The 22,099-nt window shown below is 34.6% G+C and overlaps 1 protein-coding gene across 4 annotated transcripts in view; it reads right to left on the reverse strand.

The window, feature by feature from the left end:
• LOC105259059 (ecdysone-induced protein 78C) overlaps positions 1-22,099 on the reverse strand; it is a 69,663-nt gene that overhangs the window by 39,478 nt on the left and 8,086 nt on the right. Inside the window, exons 1-2 of one of the 4 annotated variants that reach the window (XM_011270774.3) lie at positions 19,007-19,818; positions 12,437-14,375 (exon numbers count right to left, since the gene is read on the reverse strand). The exons of 1 other annotated variant lie outside the window; for it this stretch is intronic. In XM_011270774.3, the coding sequence (XP_011269076.1) occupies positions 12,437-12,773 (337 nt within the window). In that variant the 5' untranslated portion in view covers positions 12,774-14,375; positions 19,007-19,818. Of the gene's footprint in view, positions 1-1,817; positions 1,862-12,436; positions 14,376-19,006; positions 19,819-22,099 lie in introns of those variants that run through there. 2 more of the 4 variants (XM_011270775.3, XM_025415311.1) reach the window with 2 other exon arrangements.

Below are 22,099 nucleotides of genomic sequence, written 5' to 3' on the forward strand. Positions count from 1 at the left end.
AATTATAATGAAAACTTGCTCAAGTTTTAAATATTTGATTAATGCTAAAAATGGATTCAGATAGTCTAACAGATTTCATTTAAAAAATTTTTAATATTGAATTATTTTTGGTTTCTAAAGATATATTCTACTATTATGACTTATATTATTAAAATGAATATTCTTATTTAAACATTAAAAGAGAAATAAAAAAAATAATTTAAAATAATCGGATTAATGTGTTATATAAAACTTTTATATTTAGCTGAATAAAATGTAGGAAAGAAAAGTTTTACTAAGAACTGCGAATAAAGTTTTATAAATATATGAGATAATATATTATGTGTACATCTAATAAAAATATTTTACCTAATAAAAAAGTTTAATGAACTAGTTAGTAAAAGTATATTATAATTAAATATATGTGCATTATACACTTTTTTCCCATCAAATTTGAAAATTAAACAATAAAAATAAGAACTAAGACTTAAAAGCTGAGAGATAAAACTTCTGTTAAAGAATTATTATAATAAAATATTATCATAAAAAAGTTGCAACTTATGCCGCAATAATTTTTAATACGAATGAAAAGAAGCAGCTGATAGATTCTTGTCTAAATAATAAATTGAATAAACAAAGATGGAAAACATTGACAATACATCATAGGATTTCAAATCGATATACATATTTTCAGCAAGAGTTCAGATTTCAATGCAATTACGATAATGTCCATTCGCGATAATCGACATATGATAAATAAAAATGAGCTTTCTGCTCATGTCCTATATCATCTTCATTTTGACTGTCAGATCGAAAATTGAATTCGTACATAAAAATATATATGTATGTCGTTTCATATATCTTCTCTTAAAGATTTAGTCTACTTTAGAAAGTAAACGAATCAATTTTGTTTACATTTTCTGAAAATGTAATGTTTGAAGAATATTTCTTTTAAATGTTCTTGAAAAATTCACAAAACGGACGGAGTTATAATACTTTGAATAAGATAGCATGCGGGTCTTCAAATGGACTTGCAAAACTTTAAATGCATTTTTCTTAAAACATTGTTCTTGAAGCTATGACGAATATCTTGAAAACTAATGGATCGAATAACTTCAATTTTTCGTAAACAAGAGAGAACACTGCAAAGATATTGAACCTAATTAGAATTTAAAAAATTAATAATTAATATTTTTTTTTAATTTTCAAGAAAAGATTTCAGCAAAATAGAAATATTTAAAATTTAAAACAACAAATATTTAATATTTAAACAACAAAATAGAAATATTTAAAATTAATATTTAATATTTTTTTTAATTTCCAAGAAAAGATTTCAGCAAAATAGAAATATTTAATTTGAAAAAATTAATTTAAAAAAACTGCTTTGTTAGTTTTCAATTTTCTCTAATGAAATTAGGTTCAATGTGCCAAAAATATTCATATTGAAATAAAATTAGGCCAGATTTTTTATTCCAAACAATAATACGAGCGTATCATACTATCGATATGCGCAGACACTTGTATTAAATAAAAAAAAATATATCCATGGTTTAAAAATACTGACGTATATACTGTTTAAATATCAATAAAAACATATGTGCGATGCTAAAAAAAATCAATTTCTAATATTCTTTAAAAAGAATTCCTACGAAAACATCAGTATTTCATACTAAAGTACTGCCTTTAGGCATACGTGATCGCGATGATGATTGCGAGTATTCGCGCGAGAAAGAAAACGATAATAACGCGGAAAAGCGAGAGAGGCCAGAGAGTTTCTGCCTGCCGGTGATTTAATGTAACCGAGTTGCAGGAAGTGAATATTATTAGCATTCGCTTACCGTGCCGTGCCCCCATACGCGTCTCTTGCTGTCTCATTCGTGTGTGTTCCTTACTCGACTGTGTACGCTTAGCCACTAATACGGACGTATCAGTCGTACGCACGATGCCGCCACACGTGCGCAGGTAAACACGCAAAAAAAAACACGTGTACGTACAACAGGCGACCTACGGCGGACGAGTTAGCGAAGAAAATAACACGTGCTGTGTCCACGAATTACACCGGATGTCTTGGAATCAAACGTAAAAGTATGATAATGAATGATATCAAATTTTTGTTAAATTTGGAATATATTTTTTTGACAAATTTAAAATATACTTTTTTTAAACGAAAGTTTCAAAGTTTTATTATTAATGAATTCACATCATGAAAATCGTTAATTTCTTTTAAATTAAAGAATGTCACGAAAGGTGAGAGAATCACCTACAAAAGTCAAAGTCCGAAATATTCCCTTATTGACTCATCGTCTTTTCGGCGGTCATCGACCGCCGAGATTTACTCAAAAATTAAAGGAAAAATATAGGTGTGCTAATGACGTTCCCACGAATCACCATTATTGCACCTGTCTGCACTTCCGGGCAACACGCAAAAGCATACTATACAGCTCGGCATACGCAAAATGACCGGTTTGATTCAATCTCGCTTAATTTCACCGCGGCGTGACCACTTTGCACCAAAGAGCGATTCCATAAGTACTGACAAATATAAACTCGAAACGACTTTAAACTTTAAGCATATCACATATTACATACGGCTTGATTCATTTCCTATAGGTAAATATAAGGTATTTTCTGATATCGATACGCGCATCACGAAGAAAAATATTTTGTCGAAATCTTTACAACGATATTAATATTATTGATAAATAATTCGTAATAAAAATTTTACGTAATAATAAAAATAAACGAATAAAATTATTCGCGCTTTAAAACGTTAATAACATTAATAATAAAAAAAGAACATTTTTCTCAAAATAAACATATCTTTCTAATAAAACTGTGATCTAATATTTAATAATAATATAAATAATATATAATAGTATATAAATGTTATATAAATATTTAATAATATACGTATATAAATGTTAATAATATGTATATAAATGTAAAAGTAGAGAATATATATAAAATCTATTTCTACAAATTTTTATAAATATCAGATTCATTAATATTTTAATTAAATATTTAGATTAATTAACTTATAATCGAATCAAATTAAATTTCACTTATAATATTTTAATACTATAATAGCATAATAATTTGGGGAGTACATTAGATATTTATAATATTATATTTATATTATTATTAAAATTCAAAATACCATTTTTACATTTTCTATTTTCTCTCGCAAAAAATCTCTACTTATGTGTTCTAAAAATAATATATTTTATATTTGATTAATGAAAGATGTATTATTTTGAGCTTCACCAATCTTAATGTTATTTATAATAACAGTATGCAAGAGAGTTTCTTTTTCTTGCGATTCTCTTCTCTGTTACGGAAATGGTCTTCGACAATAAGGGAGACAACGCAATATGCCATGAAGACTCGCAATAGCTATAAATGCGTTCTCCTTCTCCGATCCGAGGGCGCTACAGGAAGTAAGTACGATGCACTCAAATGCATGCAAGATGCAGCGAGCGGGATGTCTAAGGAACGGGTCGAGCGACTCGTTAAAATTTATCCGACAGGTCGGATAATCTTTCGCGATAATGTAAAAAATATCTAAACATCGGCAGAATGATTAGAATATTAATATTATCGTGAAATTCATTTTAGCTTTATTCATAATTTATGCGATATTATAAGCTATTAAAACCGAGGAAGAAAAAGAAAGAGAGAGAGAGAGAGAAGAGTCGGAAAAAGACTAAGAAAGGATATTGATACGAAGGATATTGATACAAGATAAAGAAGGAAAATCAGAAAAGTGGAAAGAAAGGAGGTTACACAAAACATCAAATGCAAACAGAAAAATATATATATAAATATATATATGTTATGATAGAAGTTACGTGAGTGTTGGTGGTCGCGCTCGCTGGTAGCATCACTTCACCGATGATATACCCTACCGAGAGTTCATTGCTCTTGAGAGAGAGAAAGAGAGACAAGGAAGGAAAGAGAATAGAAGAGAGAAAGATGTTCGGAGAGAGACAGCTGAGAGTGAGATGGAAGGGGAACAGACGTTGAAAAAAGAGACGAAGAGAAAGGCACTGGCGTTACTACGAAGAACGAAGATGAAGAGAGAAGAGAACGCGAAGAAGAGAGAAATCTCGCGCGAAGAAGGAGAGACGAGATTGCAGAGACGTCATGGTATGAGTGGAATACGAGAGGAAACGAGAAGGGAAGAGCAACGAAGAAGAGGAAGAGCGACGAAGATGGATCGAGGAGTATTTACCTCGCGCGCGGACACTCTTAATAATTCACGCGCGATTCCCGATGCGTCGCGCGAACACGAATCGAAGGTAGGCATTCATCGCACCGCTGGATTTTCGCTTTTATGTAAAAGACGAGAAATAAAGAAACGCAGCGAGAGAAACAACACGCGATCGATAGTCGCCAAGTTAACCGTCGCATTTAAAGTTTGCATCTTGGGCGAAAAATACTTGGTGTATGTGAATCCGTTCAAATTGCTAGACGATTGTACTCGCGATTGATTGCCTAAAAACTTCCATGCTAATAATTACCGAGCGCCTACTTAAATCTTGTAAAAAAAATCCTTGATTTTTCAGATATTTTTATACCAAATTCCAAATAAAGAAAAAATTTTAAAGATATTTTGGTGCAATTTTCTAAAATAAAACTTTTTATTGTATGCGATCTCTAGTGCTTTTCGTTCATACGAAGAAAAAACACAGAACCACTTAAATTTTAAGTGTTAAATTTGGAAATGTACTTAAAAAAAAACTAAAATAGCTTTCGTCAGATAAACATTACTTGGTGATATTGAATATATAAACAAAGATGGACATATATTTATAATATACTTTAAACACATAATTTGCTTAGTTTGTCAAATGTTTACAATATCAGAGCAAAATTATTAGAAAAACTTTTTAATAAAATTCCATGGGAATTCTCTGATTTTTCCAGGTACAAAAAATTCCAGAAAATTCTATGTTTTTTAAAGAAGTAGACACTCTGAATTTTACATGAATTGATATTAAATTAAACAATCAATTACTGAATCATCTGATTAAAATGACTGAAAATTTTATTCAAATTACAAAAATAGTGTGGTCTCTTTTAAATTCAAATATAAATTTAATATTACTTCATATTATTGTTTAAATATACTATAAGTGACATCTCTTATATATCTCTTTATGCTAAAATTACATAGCATGATATATTATTAAATTATTTTTTCATTAATATTAATTGATTATAAATGATTGAATCGCTCCTGTTTCTTTCGTATTCTGCCTCAAAAAATCAATTAGCCTTAATTAATATTCCGATGGAATGATTTAATGAACATCCATAATAATTATCAGACATTAACGTGTAATATGTACTATTATGTTACTATAATATATACTATTATGTTACTATAATATATATTATTATATTATTGTTGTTACTAATAGATTCGTACATTCTCCATTTCATGTTTGCCTCGCCGGTATAAAAATGTATTTGATTCTAAAATTGCGCTTTGCATGCAACTCTACAGATATTTGAGGAAGGAGCCTCCTTGAGAAGATTTCCTTGATAAGAAATCGTATAAATAGAGATTGAGAGAAAAAAAAGAATAACGCCGACTCCAACTCGGATAAAAATATAGCGATATCGCCGGTGACCGTCTGAAATTGTCTTGACACACGACACGGAATCTCGAAACCTCGTGCTTGCCGGATCGAAAAATCGGAAAATATCGGAGCTTGGATGGTCGACGGGTATACATTCAAGCTCTCGTACCGGACACGTACCGGGTGCAATGTACCTGGATGAGTCACACGGCAACAGTGCGCGCGCGTGCACGACACGCACATGCGTCATGCACAAGCGTCACGTGCGCGTATCTATACGTGCAATATCGTGCATATCTGTGGTGTATATGTGTGTCTGTGTATGTGTGTGTACATATATATGTATATGTGTGTTTTCGCTCCTCGTTCAACACTCGACGCGATCTTTCCACGAATTCTGCGGGATAAAACGAGAGGGAAAGAGATAACGAGAGAAGACGAGAGGAGCAAATACGTATGCGAATTAAAGAGACTGGAGGGAGAAAAACCGAGATAGAGAATGAGCAAGTAAAAGAAGAGGAGGGAGAGGGGGGGAAAAAGAGAGAGAGAGAAAGAAAATGGAGAATGAACAAGTAGAAGAGAGAGAGAGAAAAAGGAAGAGGGAAAAAGAGACCGGAGATAAAAATCCAATCATTTCGACCGGTTTTGCATCGTGCCGACGAGGATAATGGAATACCACGTTACTTTTTGCCGATGCACGGAATATTTCCTCGCGTTAATATCCACGTTTTACTCTCCGACTACTCTCTCCGTACGCGCATCAGACCTAAACATGGTATGTAGAAATGAAAAGATGGACTTTCTGAGGGATTTTCGACAAATTTTGTTCACGCTCAAAGGAACATGGTTTATTTTGAAAAAAAAATCAATGCTCTAATATTGTGAATAAAGAAAAAAATGCATACGTCGACGAATTATAAAATAAAATCGAAACAACTTTTTACTGAATCTACGTAATACATAAAAAATAAGGTACATTCTTTATCAATAAAATTATTAAAATTTTTAATGCAATTCTTTTTCTTAAGTGCATATATTCGTGAAAGTTTCATGAACACGCAAATCAATTGTTATAGAAATATCTCGTGTGATTTAAAAATTGCAGGAAATCCAAATATGGAAATTTTGCTTAGAATTAAATCGAATTTTGGAAATTTTGGAGTATCTAATGATCAATACAAATTTTGGAATATCTAATGATCAATATAAATTTTGAAGTATCTAATGATCGATACAAATTTTGGAATGTCTAATAGAGATCAATACGGTAGGACACTAAATCAATGACAGAAATTATAATTGTGTTATTGATAATAATTACACTATATTATAATCAAAATTAAATAAATAATGAATTAATACTCGTACATTTTTTCTGATTTGTTACTAGCCTCAATTACACATCTCCAGCTTAAACAGAGCAATAAATCTCGCAACAAGATGCGAATACAGATAAGGTTCACGCAAACAAAATGCAAGATAAAATTGCGAAAAATCTAATTCGAGATGTGGAGAAAAAAATTGAAACAACTAATTGTAAGCCTCGCTTCTCGACACCTATCGAAATCGTCCTAACGTTTCAACATATGTTTCATTCAAGATGCAACGCGTCTACGGTCCAGAGAATAACCGGGATCAATGAGCGATGGGAAGCTGGAGAAAGAGAGGAAAAGAAACGAGAAACGGAGGCGGCGGCGGCGACGGCGAGTGACTTTTAAAACGGTGTTGCGTAATCTTTCGGATTTAGTTTACTTTCGTCGCTATCGATGCCACGCACGTAGCGTGACCGTGGCACTGAACCAGCAGTGGCACGAACTTTCTCGTGGCCTTCGTTCCAGGAAGGCGATTTACGTGACACGCGAGAACGTCAATGACTCGCGATCATCGTCATCGATGCTTTCGCGCTCGCTCGGCTAATTCGCGTATCGAATTCTAATGCAACTGAATCGATCTTCTTGGAAAAGTCATATTTACTACTTCTTCTTTATTCTTTCGAGAAAATAATTATTATTTTCTTTTTTTATGATATATTTTTTATTTTGTCCAACATTTTTGATTATTCTTAAGGGGTAAAAATATGACCTGAATTATGATATAAATTCGAATCGATGTTAAACCGATAATTGTTCGTGATAAAAGGAGATTGCAAATAAGATAAGTGAAGAGAGTTTAAATATCTGTGATTGTACAGGTCAAATGTTAATTAGCGATACAATCAGATAATCAATCGATTATATCTGCAGGGCATTTATTCCGTGGAAAAACATGAAAAACTTGGAATTATCAGAATTTCTCTTGCATTACTGAGAAATTCAGATATTTTTTGAAAATATTATCTCTTTGATAATTTTGCTCTTATATTGTAAATAGTCAGCATGTAAATTTGCCGAAGTCAAGTTGTGTGAATTATGTGTTTAAAAAATATATCATATAAATATATAATATATATTTATATATTTATATATATCTCTATTTATATATTTATATAATTATGTATATATATTATTTATTTATATATTTATATATTTATATATATCTCTATTTATATATTCAATGTCTTAACGAAGTATTATAATAATATGCAATTCATATTCTTTATTAATCTTTGATGATAAAAAAATGTCATAAATAAAAGTTGTTTATCTGACGAAAGCTATTCAGTTTCTTTTTCTTTTTCAATACATTTCGAAATTTACCACATAAAATTTAAATGGTTCTATGGTTTTTCTTCGTATAAACGCGAAAAGCATTAGAGAACGCATACAATAAAAAATTTTATTTTAGAAAATTATAGCAAAAAATTTCCAAAATATTCTCTTTGCCTAAAATTTTAAATAAAAATATCTGGAAGATTAGGAAATTTTTATGAAATTATTTTACAAGACTTGAATAGACGTCCCGTATATAGCGCGCTAATTTTTATTGAAAAAATAACTTTTTTTCTGTAAATATGATACTTCAAAATTGTTTCCGGTCGAAGTGTGTTACTCGTACTATTCTTGTATCTACTTTTAAAAGAATGAAATTTAACGCAGATAAAATGAACGCGTGCATAGCTTTATATCGTTTCTTTTAGTCAATAATGTAATAAGCGAAACGAAACAGAGCATATTACGATTAGTAACCGGAATATGTTTTAATATGAAAAACAGGAATATTTGCATCATCCATCGTCCGTAGAATTTCCAATTATAATCAATTAGCGACCGTTTAATCACGCTGATTTTTTTCGCATATATTTAAAATACCTGGTTTCTTCTTTCTCGAGAAGAAAAGCATCTAAACTACGTAAACTGCATTCCATGTAGGAAAGTCGTACGCGGGGGGATCCGGCATTCTTGGCTTTTACGATTCGTATGGCCGATAAAATCGTGACTCGCAGTCCGACTCTGTCGGCGTCGACGAGGAAGAAGAAAGGAGTGTCAATGAGCTTCGATTTTTGTCGTTGATCAAGAAAGCCTCTATTTTCGCCGGGGGCAACATCCGATCGCGTCTCTCGAAAAGGCAATCTCGAACGAATTTTACGGTAATTGCTAAAAGATTATGACGCGCGCCTAACACTTTTTGATTATTACGGGTCTCACCGATGAATCCCGACTGTTATTACACGACTATTCGCCGTTTTCATTATTTGCTTACTATGTGATTCACTAATGAATCGCAATCTCTCCCTCTCTCTGTTTCTTTCTTTCGCTGTTTTCTGCTATTTCAGATATTATATTACACGTAAAAGAATTCGTTTGAAAAATAGTCCTAATCATCAAACCGCTACTTAGCAATTAAGCCGCGAGGATCGAAGGAATAAAATGAGTATCGTGAATTCAACGGGATTATATTCGCATCACCGTAATAGAAATTCTCAATGCCTATTCAAATCTTTTAGAAACAATCCCTGAAAATTTTCTGATATTTCAAATATTTTTGTTTAAAAAGAGGAAAAAAAGAGTTTAAAGATTTTTTGTTGTAACTTTCTAAAAAAGATTTTTCGAATTTTATATGCGCTCTCTAGTGTTTTTTGCTCACATAAAAGAAAAACACAGAGCCACCTAAATTTCAATTTTGCTAGATTTATAAAGATAAACATTTTTTAAGGTTTTCATTCACTTTTTTTTATCACTTAAAATTTTATCAATTTTGTTTATTAATAAAAAATACGTATTATATAAAAAATATGTATTCAATATTATATTTTATTAAGACAATGACTGTATAAACAAAACTAAATAAATATATATATTTTTTAAACAAATAATTCATATAAAATGCAAGTGTAAAATCAAATTTATTTAAAAATATTTTTTTTAAATTCTTTAATAAAATTTCAGAGAAGTTCCTTAATTTTTCCAGGTAGAAATCCTCGAGATTCTAGATTTTCTATGTTTTCTTTTTAGAGAACAGACATCCTGAAATTACATGCCATACAGGTGACGAATTTCGTAAATCGAAACTCCGCTACAACCGTGTCGAAAGCGAAGCAACTTTCGTAATCCACCAGTTAACTTGTCGAAAGTATTAGCACCACGCGTTACCAACAAGTTTTCTTTCCACCGGATTTTCCTCGATGTTTCGCCTGCAATTCTATTAATGCGCGCGATGTACTAAAATTATTACGTTTTCTCTTGTTGCAACTGGCTCGGTCATTTTTTTTCTTTTCTTTTGATGAAAATCTGATCAGACGTTATCTATTTTCTCAACCTCTTAATTATTTAACGCTAGATATTTAGATAAGCGAGTCTCGAATTAAAATAAATCTTAGCCTTAAAATAAAACTCGCTGGAAATTTAACGCAGATAAAAATATTATATTCACGTCTGCGAAGTTTTAATTTGCAAGAATCTTTTACTTTATGTATTACAGCCGGAATGGCGAGCAAATTTCGACGGACGGAAATTAATTCATCTCCAACGATGCCTCGAAATATCCCCATTGTATGCCTGAGATTCGTTCTCTCGTCCACTCGTTTCAAGCTTCAAAGCTGACAAATCGAACGCGTACATTAGCCTCTTATCCCCGCGAGATTCGCATTTCTGAATTGAATTACTCTCTCGATGAACCTTGACCGCTTCGAGATTGAAATTCAAAGTTGGATTTTCGGTGACTGCCATCAGATCGCCGTCGCGCGCGAATGCCTCCCTCCCCTAGCGAATGTATAATGTAACCAAGAGTCTCAATGTGGTACTGTCCCTTTTTTGGGGTCACTCTGGGATCGTTCATTGAAAAATTCACATAATTTTTCCATCTTTTTACGGAAAAATTCATAAAAGTATACACGAAATGCACGAATGTAATTCAAATTTGCGTAAAAAGCAAATCAATTTATGCACCCATTGTTCTTTTGATTACAATATATCTACCTCGATACGATAAGACGCTTAGGTAATATAAGAAAATACAGTTTACGGCTATATCATGCTATTTAAGAATCGATGATGTCAAATGATGTTGAGCGTTGAAAGTAAAAAAATTACATTCTGTGAAATTACTTTCCGACGACGAATGAACGAGGAAAGGATTTGCAACGAAGATGAGAATGATTTCATTCGCATGCTTTCGCGAGTGAAATGTCAGTGTCTGACTTTTCTCACGAGCAAAGCATCGCGACCAATAAAGCTCGATTCACAAGCACGAGAAATCAATTCTTCGATCCCATCTGAATTCATCGAGAGAATTTGTTATCTCGTTCTCAAATCTCTGATCGAAAGTAAACTCACAGATGGGGAATAAAATCTGCGTTTGCATCTCGTTCTAAGAGTAATGACAACGCAATTCTTGCGATGAACAATTTGTGAGCACCGCATTATAGGTGCGACCTTTTCAATTTGTATTCTAACCTTTAGGAGAAGCGCTATACAACGTCGTCTGTGTGCTCAGGATGTGAAATAACGTTAAAACATAGACACATCGAGCGTATAACGCACGGGACGAAGCTATAAATAGACGTTCCCATATAAAACGACGAAGTATCAAAGTTTCATTAAAAGACTCGAAGTTCTTTCGCGGTGTTCTTATGGGAAAAAAATTATTATAGTTTCCGGGAAACTGATTACTCGCTTGAATTTTGATTACCTTCATCGAGTCCTTAATCTAATTTTGGATCAATCGCGAGTTTGATTCTGTTGATTAAACGTTCCATTTGACGTGTTTGTGCTATTTTTAAGTAACTTATGAATGTCCCAATAAAATTACCAATAATCGAAATTGATCCGATAACTTTAAATTTCTAGGTTTTTTTACATCAGTTTAAAGAGGAGAATAGTACAAGAAAGATGATATAATATTTTTTCGATAAAACAAGTTAATTGTTAAAGTTATTAATTTAATACGAAAACATAAAATGTAAATAAAGTCATGTGTATTCGTTTAATTGTCAATCTCATAAAAAATAACAAACATATATCGATTTATCAAATTTATTAGAATTCTTATTAGAATTGATAGAAAAAAATTTATCACCAAATTTTTGATTTATTAATACGTATTATAATACGATTATATAATACGTCTTACTTTCTTGTGCGCCTATTTAAAAAATTTATATTCTCACCCTTCTTGCTGTATTTTCAAAATCCAATATTCGTATTGATTACATTAAGCACTTCTCTTTTTCAATACAATTTTTCTCATGTAATCTAATTTATTCCAAATATACGATTTTTTAATCATACTAAAAAAGTCTAATGATAATTTCATAATTACAGAGCTTTAGTATCACAGAAAAAAATGGTGCAGCAAAATCTGATGTAGTATCACGAGTATAAATATCGATTAGTGAAAGCCTCGTATTGCATTTCCGTCGAATAAACGAGGAAAAAAAATTGAAACAAGGAAACGGAAAAATTACGCGATCGCGTAATAAAAGAAATGAAACAAACCTTGCTTAATGACGATACCGGCGGAGGGCACTTGGACAATCGGCAGCGGCGGATTATTAACGCCGGCGGAGGAAGCTGCGGGGGTGGCTGCGACGGCGGCGGCGGCGGGAGGGGGGACGGCGCCACCGGGTGTACCGGGGGGCGGCGAGGCGCTGGTGCTACCCACGGAACCGGGATCGCTGAAGCCCTGGGTACTGTTGTTCTCCTCTGGGCCGTCGAAGAAGCTCAGATTGAATTCACTTCCGGCGTCGAACGACACCTCCGGCGTGAGGGTGTCCGGCGCCGGGGCGCTGCCCAAACCCGTGCTCAGCGACTGATCGAGTTTGAAAACGTCCATTGTACGGGCATTGAACGATCATCGGCGTCGATGGCGAACAACCTGGTGCACCTGGACGACGTCGGCGATAATTCAGCATTCGCGCGCGCGCGCACCTCTCGATCCTCGGATACCTCGGGCACTTTCGCCAGAGTTTTCTGTCGTTTTGATGATGTATAAAATCCTTTGTCACGCGATATTTTCCTCGATCCACGATGGACGAAGAGATGAGAAGAAAGTCGTTGGCTTCTCTCTTCGAATCTCAATTCTGGTCCCGGTAATTATCTATCGATTTAACTTTCTTGATAATAATAAGGCGACTATCACTTAATAAGCTCGATTAATTATTAGGCGCTTCTCGATGCTCCTTTGGATACTTTGAAACACTTGTTCGTCTCACCTTATTCAATTGAGCTTTATTTTGTTACTCCATATAACGTTATTGCGATTGAGTCTTTCGTAATATAAGATGTTTCTGCCAACAAGAACATTAAATATTAAGTTGAACGAATAAAATTCGCAGGATATGTCATTAGTAAGACTGTTTTATTTTATTGCCTGCTTTGTATTTTATGTAAAAAAATATCTTAGTTTGATATCGTAGTTTGATGATTTAATCATCAAGTGGGATCTAAGAAAGTGACATTTCCTTTTTGTTGAATAGTGATGTGTTATTCTATTTCGATGAGCTTCTGTAAGATACCTTCGACCTAGATAACAATCGATTTTGGCGAGTACAACAAACTCGCTCGAAACTGCAGTCGTTGTTGTCGTCGTCGTCGTCGCTCTTCGTCTTCTTCGTAACTTCACGGGGTCCTTGAACCGCTGTAAGTAACGTTTCCTCGCAGATATTACGTCTCTCCGTTTATCTTGCAGCCGTCCTTTCTCGGCTTCGGTGTTTTTTACATTTGCATTTACACCGCTACTTGATAAGATTTTATTCGTCCGCGGATAATGATGGACGAGAAATGCGACGAGCTAAATATTTAAAGTTGTGCATCGAAATCTCCTCTTGTATAAATAATGAGCATGATTTACGAGCGAGTTGAACGATAAAGATTGATTCTGCTCGATAGGATTGGGAAAAACTAACGAAAAAATGCGGTCAATTGAAGAGAACAATTTTTTTCCAGAAATGGGCGACACTTTCCGAAAATTTAATATCAAAAATTATCATTGAAAACTTCGCACTTTATCACTAAACGTTGATTTCTAGTATTTCAAGTATCTCTTTCCGCAGGCCATTTCTTTTATACGTAATGCAAAATGCACAAATCCGATTATCGTTCGTTAAGTCGCGCAATCAGCGCAAAAGTCATTGTTTAATCGAGTTTCCATTTTAGCTTCTTCCTGTAAACGAGTAAGACACCACCCGAAAGGTGGTTCAACCCATTATTTTTGGGATTCGCGTTCGAGACTGGGCACCTTTACATCGAGATTCCTGCTTCTTGTTGCTCTCGCACTGTTTCGCCTCTTTTTTTAACTCTGTTTCTTTTCTCTTTTTTTCTTTCGTTTTCTCTCTCTTGTTATGGAATAAACTTTTTCCTGGCAGCACGAGCGCGGACCTGCTCGCCGATTTTCAATGGTTTACATGTCCGCCGGCTTTTCACATGAGCCATCTCGCTGAAAGATAAATCAAAACAAAAAGAAAATCAGAAACCAAAGATAAAATAACGACAAACATAAGATTGACCGGAAAGAAAAGAAACGTAATCGCGTTTAAGAAATAATAAAAACACATACATAAATGCAATCACACGTGAATATAATGTTCAGTCAACTATATGAATTATTTCGATTTGTTTTCTTAAAAATAAAATTCCATAATATACAATTAAATCCTCGTATTTTTTATTCTCGTCTAATCTTTTCTGAAATAATTCCCTTTTTTATTTTCAATCTCTTTTTTTAATCTTCACTTATATTCGAAGAATTCCTTTACAGAAACAATTTATCGAAAAATTTCTCGTTAATATTCCAAACGATAAAATCATAAAGTTACGGCAGTTTTTTAAAATTTTCAATTTGATTATAAAACTTTTGTTACAAACTTTTTTTAAATCTTATTTTAAATCTATATTTTTTAAATCTCTTTTAAATATCTCTAGAATTTATCGTAGAACATATGTATTTATAAAATATTGAAATGTAAAATTTTATTGCAAAAATAAATGTTATTCGAGATGTGTTCTATATTTTATTATGTCAAAATATATAACGATAAAACATAAAATATCATATTAAAATATTCATTGTTCGATGATTTCATACTAATACTTTTACCCGTAAAATAATTGGAAGAATTCGATTTGCAAGGTAAAAGTAATAAAAGTTTAATACATAAAATTTTATTTAAAAAAATAGAGCGATTATCTTCTTTCCTGAAGCAGAAGAGTGTGTGCTGAAGAGGCTTTAGCACACAAAAATCCGATAATAATAATTCGTAAAAGTATTTCAACAAATAAAAAAAATTTTTTCACTATTCATAATTCAATTTTTAAAGAACATTATCAAAGTTTTATAATATCTAAAGCACTTTTTATATATACAATACTTGACACGAAACGTTATCGTTTCTTGATTTTTCGACGATATTAAGGAAGAAAATCTGTGTCATTTATAAATATCGAGAATAATTATTTCAAAACTGTTTACAGTGAGCCTTGTGATGAAAAGGTAACGAATCTATACGTTTCTAAGGCAAAGATTTTTTTGCATTTTTACACACGACGAGATGAATTTCGCTTTTCATTACATTAAATCGAAAGACTTTAGGCAACTTTAGGCAACTTCCCAAGTGCTCCACCCTATATCCTGGCATTTTCGCACGATCGGTGGAGAAGAGGACGAAGAATCGTCAGCGAATCGTGAGAGAAACAAGGAGAGGGCGGAGAGGAGAGAAAAAAGCCCAAAGAGCACGAGAGAAACACGAGGAGGAGAGTGAGAAAAAGTGAATGTCATTGCCGTAATCTTCGGACGTTGACTTCTTCCTGGCTCGTTCCTCCTTCTTCTTCTTGGTAGCAATCCTCTCCCCTCTCTCTCCTCCTACGGTAATATCCACCTCTCTTCTTCCTCATCTTTCTCTTTGTCCTCTCCTTCTCTCTCGCGTTCTCACCTGTATGTATCTCACTTTGAGTTCTCTCCGTCCTCTTCCTCTCTCTCTCTCTCTCTTGTTTGTTTTTTCTTCTCTTTCGCGATATCCATCCCTCTCTCCCACTGGCTCTGTTTTTTCTTTTTGCAAATTTCAAGTATTTTGTGATAATTCGCGCGGTTAGATATTCGTCGGTTGATATGCAGAGTGCAGCGATCGAGCAGATCGAGTTGCAACGATTGAGCAAAGTAATGCAATGGAGATGTAATAATGTTTTTGATCCCCGATATCAGAAACTTGTGGAATTATTTATAATAAATTATTATTATTGATTGCTCCGAATAATTCATGATAAAACAAATGATAGAAATGTAATTATTTTTCGATAAAAACCTTTTTCAATCGTCCTTTAATGGTCTTTCGGTCAATCTATCATGTAACTATGACATGCGAATGGACTTATCTCCGGCAGTAATATTCGCCTATATTTTTTAACAATCGACGTACCATCGTAATAAAAAACAAACGATATCAATCTTTTTCAATTATGGAAAGAACGTGAAGATTGTCGATCGAAGAGACTCTTTATTTTTGGTATTTTTGTAATAAAAGCGTCAAAAGTTTTTCGATCATTTTGAAAAATTGTGAATCTGCATGTGAATCTGTGTGTGTGTGTGTGTGTGTGTGTGTGTGTGTGTGTGAATCTGCAGTAACACAACGGCTGAAAAAATGAGAGCACTTCTTTCAAATAGCTTTCCAAACGATAACATACGTCTTCAGTGCCGTAACGATCAATTAATGTCAAATTTTTACGAGAGTGTTTCACGCGAAGCATAACAATGAATAAAGTCGATATATTTTTAGATGTGAAATATAGAAAGAAAAAAATAAAAAAAAATCTTTTCTTAAAATGCTTGCTTTCTACAAACAATTATTAATTTATTCTGAAAATATAAAAATAATTTACAATATATACAATGTACATTATTTATTTTTAATGTTCCTTCCTAATATACCAGGTAATATACCAGATACATCAAATATTCAAAAAACATTCTAGAAATAGAAAACGACGATTGTAAATCAAAGAAATCAAAAACGTAAAAATGTAATCTAACTTTAATAAAGAAGAATCCAAGGAAGAATCGAAATATAATAATATCGATTTTCAATAAGGAACATTATTTTGATCTTACTGATCTTATATCAAAAATGCATCCTCTATCAAACATCCTGTACAAATACACAAAAACATTATTTTCATATGATAACATGAAAATCTTACAAATTTTACATGTTGTTATTAAAAATTTATACACTATGTATTTACTTCACATTAAGGAGAGAAGTTAAATTAACTGAAGGGTAGTAAACTCAGTGAAATTATTAACAATAATTTACCTCTATTTGATTTCAATTAATATTATAATATATAATTAGATTTTTTAATAATCAATTTTTAAGAATCGAAATTAAATGTATTTATTTACAAAAAAATTTATATTTAAAATATTTTGTAAATGCAATTTAAATGTTATATTGAGTCTAACTGAAATCCTTATCAAATATTAAATTTTTCAATCGATAGATTGTTCTAAATATTCAATAATAGACCAATAATTAAGATAATTATAAATAAAAATGATAAAAGAATCGTTATTTTATGAAGTAGATTTATTATATAAGTTATGATATCGATTGTTGTTAATACCTTGTGCGGGGGGAGGGGGGGAAGGAGAATAATTTGTTCTCTTGCGATTTGGACGAATTTCGTCGACGCGGCTTGTCGACGGATTTCGCGGCCTCGCAGACGATCGTTTGTCTCGCACATTGCTCGCTCGGTTCCGCGTTCCATCCGCGTCGCAAGTCAGTGCGTTCACCTTACGCTCACGAACGGAGATCTCGCGCGCGCGCGCGCGCGCAGGAGAGGATTCCTCTGGGATCGCGATCGAGTCGAGCCACGTGCTCACGTTATCAACGTCGTCGTCGAATCGATCCGCGACCATAAGCACCACGTGACCGCTCATTCCGCAATGAACGCACTTGTCGAAGAGCAGAAGAGCAGAAAAGCTCGATATTTTGAAAATTGCGGAATGGATATGAAGAGCGCATTGCTGCGTTTCCAGTAATTGTTCAAGATATAGAATTGAAATGTCACGACAATCGATCAAAATTTTTGCTCTATCCACACACATTCTATTTATTATCCACTAAAGAGGCATTATTTTAAAATATATTTTAATGTTTATTTATTTTATAATCATCTGCCGTTGTAAAATTATTTTATGATTTATAATTAGACGCATTATTACATTTTTTTAGAAGTCCTCGTAATATATTGTTCTTTGAAAACCTGACAATATAATCAGATATATTCTGATTCAAAAATTGAAACAATTGTTTAATTTGTTTTAATTTGAAACAATGTGCGCGAATATACACCTATTTCTAAAGCATTCAACGAAATATATATATAAATATTTAACGAGTAGAATATATAGGATAATTCAGAACGAGTATAAAAAACCGTGACAAGTTACGCGTAGAAAGTTATTCCGAATAAAAAAGTATGTAAATATTTTATTTTCAATATTTCACAATATTTTGGATTTTATTTTCAATATTTTCAATAGTTTCACAAATTGTAAAATATTACTGCTATCATAGTAAAAATATGTTTAGCAAGTAATGATCTTTGAGAAATTAAAATAAAATACAATAAAAGAATGAGATATCAATTGTTTACAAAAACTTTACTATGATTGTAATGATTTTATTATACGATACAACAAATATTGCAATTTTTGTAACCACGTAAGAGAAATATTGGGAATAGGATACATTTTTTTACTCAGAATGATCTCCCAAATAATCTGTCAAACTTTGTTATACTCGTTCTAAATTATTTTATATATAATGAATGTATACAAAAAATATATATATATTCAATTGAACATATCGAACGAAATAACTATAATTTAATAATTTTCCCACCCGATTATGATCGACACCTCGAAACAACGCGCATTCGCTTCGCTTCGCGAGACAATGAGGTATGAATGAAAGCGCAATGAACTTTTGCAACTTCCTCGGCAATTATTTCCTCGCCGGCCGCGAATCACACTGAATAAAGGTGACCACTCTGTACACTCCATGAGTTTACCTGCACGAGCGATTCTTGAACACTCGACGTCTCTTCTGGGTGAAACTCGTCACTGTGTAAGAGCCTGATCCGGATTATAATCCATGAAGGTCCGATCGATTCTTTTAAATTCGCGCCTCTCGGCACCATCGAAGTTTATCCACAATCACGAGTCGGTCGCAAAATTTCGCGCGGATTATCAAAACACTCCGATATCTTCAAGCACGATTATGCGATCACACTAATAATCAGAGTGCACAGTCACAATAGGATAAGAAATCGTCTACGGTTAAAGTATTTGAGAAAGAGACACCGAGAATAGTGTGTATAATTATTCTCTGAATTATCACCTCGCTGTGGAAAAAATATACGTCTCTCACAGACACGTCTTTTAATAATGGTATTCGCGAGGAACCACCAAATATCACTCACTATCGTCACGATGACAGGAACTGAGTGTTTTAACTCTCGTTCGCAGAGGGATCGAAGAGATCAGACACGTGACGGTGCGGGAGGCGGCATTCTTTAGAGAGAGAGAGAGAGAAAGAGGAAGCGAGAGAAACAGAATCACACGTATGGATATCCTGTCGTGAAGATTTAGGAGTTAGCTAACAATAAGTACGCGTAGAGTGGTCGGACGGAACGTTTTACGCGAGAGCGTGCGCGATCACGTGCGTGCGCGCGATCCACGAGCGTGCAGCGCGTCGAGCCGCTCGTTCTCGCGCGAGTGTCGGGAATGGGGACCACCCGTCGCATGTTTCCCTTGCTCCGTCCTTCTCGATCGCGCGCTCGAGCTTCTCTCTTTCCCGTTTCATCTATCCCTCCCTAAGTTCGCTCCTTCTCTCTCTTTCCCACTCGCTCTCTGATTTCCTTCTCCCTCTCTCTCCCTCCCTTCCTTAGGATATCTTCTTCGTCTTCTCCCTGGAACGGCCGCTTACCCGCGACCGCTCACCTGTGAGGTAAGTAAAACCGACGTACCATCGTACGTGTTACGACATTGCGCGACTCGCGAGAAGGGAGGGGGGAGAGAGAAAGAGAGAGAGAGAAAGAGAAAGAGAGAGAGAGAGGCAGCGGGAAAGCAAGGAGGTGGTTGGAGGTGGCGATGAGGGAGAAGACGAGCGAAGGGGACGCCGAGGAGGGTGAACGAGATGAAGAAGAGAGGTGGGGGAGAACGAGAGGAATTAAGCGAACGGGTCGGAAGTGAGTCCTGAAGATGGAAGGGGTTGTAGTCGCGGCGACGAGGGGTAAAGAGAAGAGGGAGAGGGGGGAAGAATCGAGGGAAGCCGGAGGTGAGCCGCGGTGTCGTGGAGGATCGGCGTCCGGTAGGGATAAAATCGTGGACCGACCGACCTGTCGTGGTCGTCGCGACTGCAGGGGGGGGGGGGTTAAATCGGGGGACGCGCCGTAGTGGGGGTCGCGCCGCGCGAGTGGACCAACTGGGTTCGCCAGCAACATGCGGTTCATTGACCGAAAAGTGCCGGGAGAGCCGAACGTACAAACGAACGTACGAGAACTCGTTCGTTCTCTCTCCCCTCCCTCTCTCCATCTCTCTCTCTCTCTCTCTCTTTCTCTCTTGGGAAGGACCCGCTATCAAAACAGAATTCGCGCATCGGCGTCTTTTAGCACGGCAGAGGGGAGGCGCGACAGATCCGTCGAGGGTGTCAAGGGCGACAAAAGACGAATTAACGATGCGCGAGGAGTTTACGAGCCATGAAGGAAACGAGGAACGCTGAATTGCCTGTGAAACAGCGCCTGATTGCTCAAGTAGCTTCAGTTTGGAAAAAGCGTCGGAGATTATCATCGGTGAATCTATTAGAAAAATTGCCTCTAGACAATTTTGATGAGAACCGATCGAAACAATCCACAACACCAATAAATAATCTGATAAAATTGAAAGATTCTACCCAATGGTTTTTATAATTTACATATTTATAATTGATACATTTTTGAGGCAAAACCCTGCAAAAATGATGCTGCACTGATTCAACTTTTATTGTCAAAATTCTCATATTTAAATTTCTGGAAAAAATTTTTGTAATGACTCGATTTGAAAATTTAAATCTCTGTATTAAATCAACGAAAATGTGCGAAGTTTGAAATGACACGCTGTTCTCTCTTTCTCTCAATAATATTATATATCTCATAAACTTCAATTATTACAGTTCATTCACATCCTAAACAATAAAATCAGGATCTTCCTTCGATCGATGTTAGAAAAGAAGAGCAGATACCATTTTGGACAGACGTTATCCCGAGATCGAGGTTCGATGACTTATTTCCACGATCGACGCGTTTCCTGATCGAGCGAGGATCTGGATGGAGCGAAAGGGGAACGCGCAGGACGTGGAGGAGAACGTTTACGGGAAAGGGATGAAGTATCCCGCTTTATAAGTAAGTTCGCGGTAAGACTACCGTCGTTCGGTGTGGTCGCGCACACTTGTCGGGAAAGGAGATGCGCGGCTCCGCGGTATAATGAACCTGGGAAACCGGTTACATTCGCGCGAGCGCGAGCGCGAGCGTACGTACAGATCGATTCGTTCCCTCTATGTGTACTTGTGTGTTACATTATGCGAAACCGCGCGCTGCATTTCCCCTCATCGGGGCTTTCGCGCTGCCGCTGCGGTTTATTCGCGAATATAAACCACTCTCGCGCGCGTCCTCCTTCCTTTTTCTTCCCTTCCTTCCTCTTTTCTCTCTCCGTTTCTCGAATCGTATTGGATTGATCGAAAGTTTGTAATAATTACAAGTAATTATCTAAAGACAAACTCGCCATCATTAACACGAATGATGATGGATCATCAAAGAATAGATCATATAAGATTGTCATCTTTATGCAAGAAGAATATTAGATATCAAAACCAATAAAATTCGAGCGCAACAATAATAATCGACAAGAATATTATACATGCATGTATGATAATGAACTTTCCTTATGAGATTCTTGGAAAAATAAATCGATAATTAACAAAATTTTAATTAGTATTTATTATTACCAAGGAAATTTGGTAAATTTAACAAGAAGAAATGAATCATAATCATTTGGTAATTCCTAAAAGAGAATTCTGGTTCGTCCATTTTTTCAACAGACATACTGGTTGAATCTATCAGATTTCT

The sequence above is a fragment of the Camponotus floridanus genome, unplaced genomic scaffold (genome assembly GCF_003227725.1).
Source record: "Camponotus floridanus strain SB8 unplaced genomic scaffold, Cflo_v7.5 scaffold12, whole genome shotgun sequence".
NCBI lineage: Eukaryota > Metazoa > Arthropoda > Insecta > Hymenoptera > Formicidae > Camponotus > Camponotus floridanus.